Source organism: Lacerta agilis, chromosome 3 (genome assembly GCF_009819535.1).
Source record: "Lacerta agilis isolate rLacAgi1 chromosome 3, rLacAgi1.pri, whole genome shotgun sequence".
Taxonomy (NCBI): domain Eukaryota; kingdom Metazoa; phylum Chordata; class Lepidosauria; order Squamata; family Lacertidae; genus Lacerta; species Lacerta agilis.
The window spans coordinates 46,706,561-46,712,560 of NC_046314.1; the positions used below are offsets into that span (position 1 = coordinate 46,706,561).

The 6,000-nt window shown below is 44.8% G+C and overlaps 1 protein-coding gene across 4 annotated transcripts in view; it reads right to left on the reverse strand.

Moving 5' to 3' along the window:
* The window catches only part of HACE1 (HECT domain and ankyrin repeat containing E3 ubiquitin protein ligase 1), a 36,864-nt gene extending 33,003 nt beyond the window's left edge, over positions 1-3,861 (reverse strand). For 2 of the 4 annotated variants that reach the window (XM_033143503.1, XM_033143501.1), the window contains exons 1-3: positions 3,627-3,859; positions 2,365-2,419; positions 1,457-1,546 (exon numbers count right to left, since the gene is read on the reverse strand). In XM_033143503.1, coding sequence (XP_032999394.1) covers positions 1,457-1,546; positions 2,365-2,419; positions 3,627-3,702 — 221 coding nt within the window. In that variant the 5' untranslated portion in view covers positions 3,703-3,859. Of the gene's footprint in view, positions 1-1,456; positions 1,547-2,364; positions 2,420-3,626 lie in introns of all 4 variants that reach the window. The other 2 variants (XM_033143500.1, XM_033143502.1) reach the window with 2 other exon arrangements.
* Between the last annotated feature and the right edge of the window lie 2,139 nt (positions 3,862-6,000).

Sequence of the window (6,000 nt, forward strand, 5' to 3'; positions counted from 1 at the left end):
AGGGTTTGCGCTCCAGCTTAGGAAAATGGCGACGAACAAAGAGACAGGGGAAGAAATATGATACCCATTTCCTCCTCCTCTGCCAGTATGTTGGGTTTCGTCCTTGAACTGGTATTGAACTCTGGACTAACAGATGAACAAAGGCTCACTGCCCTGAATGTGGAATTACTTTATAGAAAAGTCAAAGTCTTGTGTGGGGGTCTGAAATGGAACCAACTGCCCACAGAGGAGGCTTACAAAACTTTTGACACTTTGGAAGAAAGTCTTGCCAAAGAGCTGAGAGGGTGGATGGAAAGATGGAAAGAAATGAGTGAGCTACTTCGGAGAAGAAATTCGCTCTTTGGGGGTGGCAGCCCCAAGGCGATGTCAAGATTTGTTATATCCAGTCCCCGAGGTGTGAGCTCGGGGGCCAGGGACAGAGAATTAAGGTATTTACAAGAAGAAAAGGAATGTTACAAAGAACCGGAGAAGCTGAGGGAGGAAGAGATGGATACCTCGGAGCTCGTGGCAAGGAGAGTTTTGGACTGTGCCCGGATCTGTGGACGTTTGGAGAGGGAAGCTGCAAGGAAGTTCAGTGTTGATGCCATCAGGAGAAGAATAATGGACAGAGGGGGTGTGGGGTGAAGCATTAAGTAAAATCTAAAGCAATCTGTTATGGTATTTTGAAATCGGAGGGTGAACACTGTCAACAATAGTTTGTTTTATTACTTGTTTGAACATGAAAGGAGATATTTCAAGTTTTTATGTTATAAGCAGCAGTTTAAAGGATAGAAGAGATAGATTTGATGAGGATGATTTGTGAGGATTTATGAGGATGTAGTATAAATAAAGTCAATTTAAGTGGTTAAAGTTTATAGATTAAGACGATTAAGATTAAGATGAAGATTAAGATGAATGTTTTACTTTATATATATAATTAAGTTTAATTTTTTAAATGAAGAGGTTAAAAAGTAGATTGTGGATATAAACTCGAAGGTGAAAAGGCAGGGGAAGTCAACTGTCAAGATTGGAAAAAGAAATTTTTTTTTTTGAGATGTCCAATTAAGAAGAAAAATCATGGCAATTTTTGTATTAGATGTGTAATTGTATTTGTTTTGTATGTGTATAAATGTAGGTGTGGTTAAGGTTGTATGTTGTTATAAGTAAAAATGTCAATAAATTCTTATAAAAAAAAAAAAAAGACAAATTCATGGATGCTAACACCATCTAGGAATGATAGCTGGATTAGTTCTGAATACCAGCTGCTGGGATCACAAAGTGCTGTACTAGATATGCATTTGTTATGGCAACAACAGGGCTCTTTCTTATGTTTTATATGCACCATTACTGCCAAGCACATTCAACATGACAGGCAAAAATAGTAATAAACTGAAAGCAAGAAACAGTGATCTAGAAAACTAATGTAAATCTGCCTTTTACACTGTAACAATTGATGGGCTTTCGAAAGTTGGCTTACTTAGCTGCAATATGAAGCAAGCTCCTCTTCACACGTCCAAATGCATAATTGACATCAAACTTCGAATTTGACAGCAACTCTGAAACAGATCTAAAGCAAAAGGTTAATTTTATTTAGCAAACAAATCTGTGTTTTCAACTACTTGTAACAGCCTCTGAAGTTTAAAAACAATCCTAAAAGGTGAGTCAGTTTGTACAACAAAAGCATTCTCTAGAAAATGCGTGTTTCTAATTTAATTTCCTCTTTCTTCTTCAATTTCTAGCTTCTTCCTCAATTCAAATAGGTACTTATTACAGTCATACCTCGGGTTACGTACGCTTCGGGTTGTGTACTTTTCGGGTTACGAACTCCTGTAACCCGGAAGTGTAACCCTCCATGCATGCGCAGAAGTGTTCTGTGCTGTCTGCGCATGCACAAAAGAGTTCTGCGTGCTTCGCGCATGCGCAAAGCGCATTTTTTTGGGTTACATACGTTTGGGGTTACGTACAGCGACCCGGAACCAATTAAGTACGTAACCCAAGGTACGACTGTATTTGGAAATAAGTTCAAATCACCCTTGTGTAAACTGTATCCTGTACTAGGGAATTGGGCAAGGACTATACAGTACACTGCCCCTGTGTCTGTAGTTACAAAGAAAGAATTGCTCTGCTTTGGGAGAAATATCACTAGAGGAAAAACGGTTGATTTAACATGTGTATTTCTTCTAAACTCAGCTTGGCCAAAAAGCCTTTACTCCAGCTTGTTTATGCTTGCTTATGAAAAAACAGTACCGTAAGTTTCAAGCCTGGTACTATTAGGGCAAAAAAACCTGACCTGGTTTCAAAATTAAACAAATGTGTATTTGTTTATATACAACACTATAAAAAATGGTGCTACTGTAGATCCACTATTTAGATATGAAGACTCACCTATGTTGGTCAGCCATTACCATTGGCATTAAAGTGTAGACAGCAGTTTCGTTATCTGTGTAGAAATTAAATTATATTTATGTCCCATATGGAGGCACAAACTTAGCAAAATATTCTGCTCTGAATTTCACCTTTCACTTGCCTTCTAACATTCTGACCATTACTCAGGCTTGTAGCTCATAGAACACATCAGCAAGATTTGCACACACATTTTTGTCAATAGTCATGGCCTACTATTAAATATTGATTACTTAGAAGAAACCCAGACTGCATCCTTACATACTTCATTTCCTGCATGCCCTGGAAAAGTTGCTATGATGATGCCTATACTTTGTAGGCAGATTAGGAAACCCTTTAACAAAGCTGTTTCCCAGCAGAATTAATCAAACACATTTTCATTAGGCTACTGAAATGAAGAAAACAAACTAGGGTTGGAATTTATGTGAAAGGACTAAACTCAGTCTAGTTCTGATACTGAAAGAAAATTCCTAGGTTCAGAATATGCTCAGAGGGATTCTGTTCTTTATGTAGAATTGGTTGTCTTCTGCGCCTAACTCTGTTTGGTAGGTCTTCTTGGGTTTTTAGTAAAAAAAAAAAAACCCAAAGAAGGTCTGGCATGCCTGAAGTCTGTCCACCCTCGTCTGAAAAAAAACAGCAAGGACTGGACCCAAAACCTTATTGTATATACCACACGTGTGCCACTAGCCCTACTTCACACATCCCAGAAACACACCCTCTGTTGAAACCCTGATTCTTGGAGCGACACTCCGGCCACTTTCGAAGAGAAACCCTCTGGAAACAGATCCACCTCGCGCGCGCACGCACACACATGCTTCCAGCTCTGCTCTGGGCTCGCTCTCAAGAGACCACCACCGGCTGGAACCCGGGAACAGTGGCCAGAGCGCCTCTGAGCACGCGCAGAGTGCATCCCCCTCCTAAAGAAGCAACGCCAGCCAGAGTAGGCTCCCTACACATCCGGGATTAGGAGGGAAAGGGCTCCGAGGCTGGAGGCGACAACTTTTGCCCCGTAAAGCCTCGAGGCTCCTGGACTGAGGAAGTGTCCCCCTCGTGTTTAAGGAGTAAGGCAGCGCCGCCGCCCGCCTTTCTCTTTTCCCCAGGGGATGCTTCCTCCTCCTATCCAAGCTGCCAGCCCTCATCGAGGTCACCGCTCGCCGCCTTCCACCCAAAACCCGCGCTCGGCTTCCTCCTCGCTCGCCGGCCTCCGCCAAGCCCCGGCTCCACTGCCGCCGCCCTCCTCTCACCTTCGGGCAGCTCGACGGTGCGGGCGCGGCGCAGGGACCTGGTGAGGCGGTTGAGCTGCTCCATGGCTCTCTCCATCCTCGGACAGGAGGACGAGGAGGAGGAGGAGGAGACGCCGACACCGACGCCGCTTCCTGGCCGCCCGCTGCCAGCCGGCAACTGCGGACTTCCCCAGCTCAGGCTCAGCCCATCGCCCCAGCGGCTGAGCCGCACCCGGTCGGCGTCCCGCTCCTGGAACCGTGGGCAATGAATCGCTTCCTCTTCAGCACGCATGCGCCAATCTCCCGAAGCAGGCCACAGAGCGAAGGGGGAAACGGACAGGAAGCGCCGCGGAAAACGCGCATGCTCAGACGGGAGACGACGCTTGGCGGAAGCTTCTGCCCTTCGCTTGCCAATACTTTCCGAGTTCGATTTTTATCGCGCTGTCGTATTGACTGCCTCAACACACTCCCGCTCCCTGGCCCCACAATTGCGCCATACAGAAGGCACTTCTTCCTTATTTTATATACCGGTTTTCAGGTGTATATGGAGCAGTTTGCAAAATGTCCAGAGTCTCTGCAGTATGCTTAAAGAACAATGCAATGCAACAGAAAACTATTTTTGGATTGAAAAGTATTTAAACAGCACAATCCTATTACAAGTCTACTCAGAAAGCAAACGGGTCTGAATGTGTGCGCGCGCGGGCGATTGGAATATTAACTTCCATACATGGACGTACCCAGGACTTCTATTGGGGGGCGGGGAGAACCGACGTGATTAGTCAGTTAGTTGAGTATTTCTATTGTTTTACTTGATCTTGGGGGTGCCGCAGCTCCCCATTGGCTACGCCCATGCTTCCATACATTGGGGGGGGGTGTTTCAGTCTAGTTATTCTTCCACTGTTTTGCCACTCACAACAGTGGTGGGACTTGACAAGATTGATAATCAGATAGATAGATATTGTCCTTCCCTTGGATCACTCCTCCTCCACCCTTCTGTTTCACATTCTTTGTATTTCAACAGTTATTTCTATCTGCACACGCCTTTAAAATATATATATACCATCATTATCATTTAATTGGTGTTTATTAAGGCAGGGGTAGTCAACCTTTTTATACCTACCGCCCACTAATGCATCTTTCTTGGTGGTAAAATTTCCTTCCCACCAGCGCTCGATGGAAGGACGATTCAGCTTGTGTCATAGAACCCCCTACCCCCACCTAGAATCCTGAAACGCCCACTAGTGGGCAGTAGGGACCAGGTTGACAACCCCTGCATTAGGATGTGCACTCGGGGTTTGTTTGTTTTTTCTTTTAAAGTGACATTTGTTGAATGCATTGTTTTGTGCATCAAACAAACTAAAACTTGGCTAAGAATAATTTTTTTAATTAGCAACTAAACTTTACATAAAAAATACAGCCACATTCCTGCACTCTTATTATTCCAGCTTGTGACCCAGGCCCCATTCACCACCACAGACAGATGCAGGCAGATCTATTCCTTCCATTCTGCCTGTGTTTCTCTCTTGTCTGCTTCCATCCTCCTCCCTTCTACATAGGGTTGAGGCAGCTGAGGGGGCTGGGTTGCCACTCCATACAACATTAGGGTGTATTTGGGCTCACCTGGCAGTAGGGCTGCTCTGGAAACATCTTTGGTGTTTTCTACCCAAACATTCAATTCTCTTCACTAGAGGGATTGGGTGGGAGGGAGTAGAAAGGGTTATTCTAGTTTCAAGCAGAAAGCAGCTGTATATGGTACAGATAGGCTTGGTCCTCCTACGACACCCAGAAAACCTGTCCCCACTCCTTATTCTTGGAACAGTTTTGTTCATTTAAAAAGGCTTTTCCTTTTCTTTATGATTTAGTAAAGGTAAAGGGACCCCTGACCATTAAGTACAGTTGCGGACGACTCTGGGGTTGCGGTGCTCATCTCGCTTTATTGGCTGAGGGAGCTGGTGTTTGTCTGCAGACAGCTTCCGGGTCATGTGGCCAGCATGACTATGCCACTTCTGGCGAACCAGAGCAGCACACGGAAACGCCATTTACCTTCCCGCTGGACTTGCACTTTGATGTGCTTTCGAATTGCTAGGTTGGCAGGAGCAGGGACCGAGCAACGGGAGCTCACCCTGTTGCAGGGATTCAAACCGCCAACCTTCTGATCGGCAAGCCCTAGGCTCTGTGGTTTAACCCACAGTAGACAGTAATAAATGGACAACCATACGGGCAGTCATGCGGTTGTTTGAAAACTACAAACGCCACTGGGGAAAGGCATGATTGGTTGCCAATTTCCAATTTGTTGGTATGCATGTCTGCTATTTCACTTGCAAAACCAGGGGAAAGCCAGGGTCAAACGTATCACTGAAGGGTCACACTGTCAGCATCCTTTTTATATTATAGC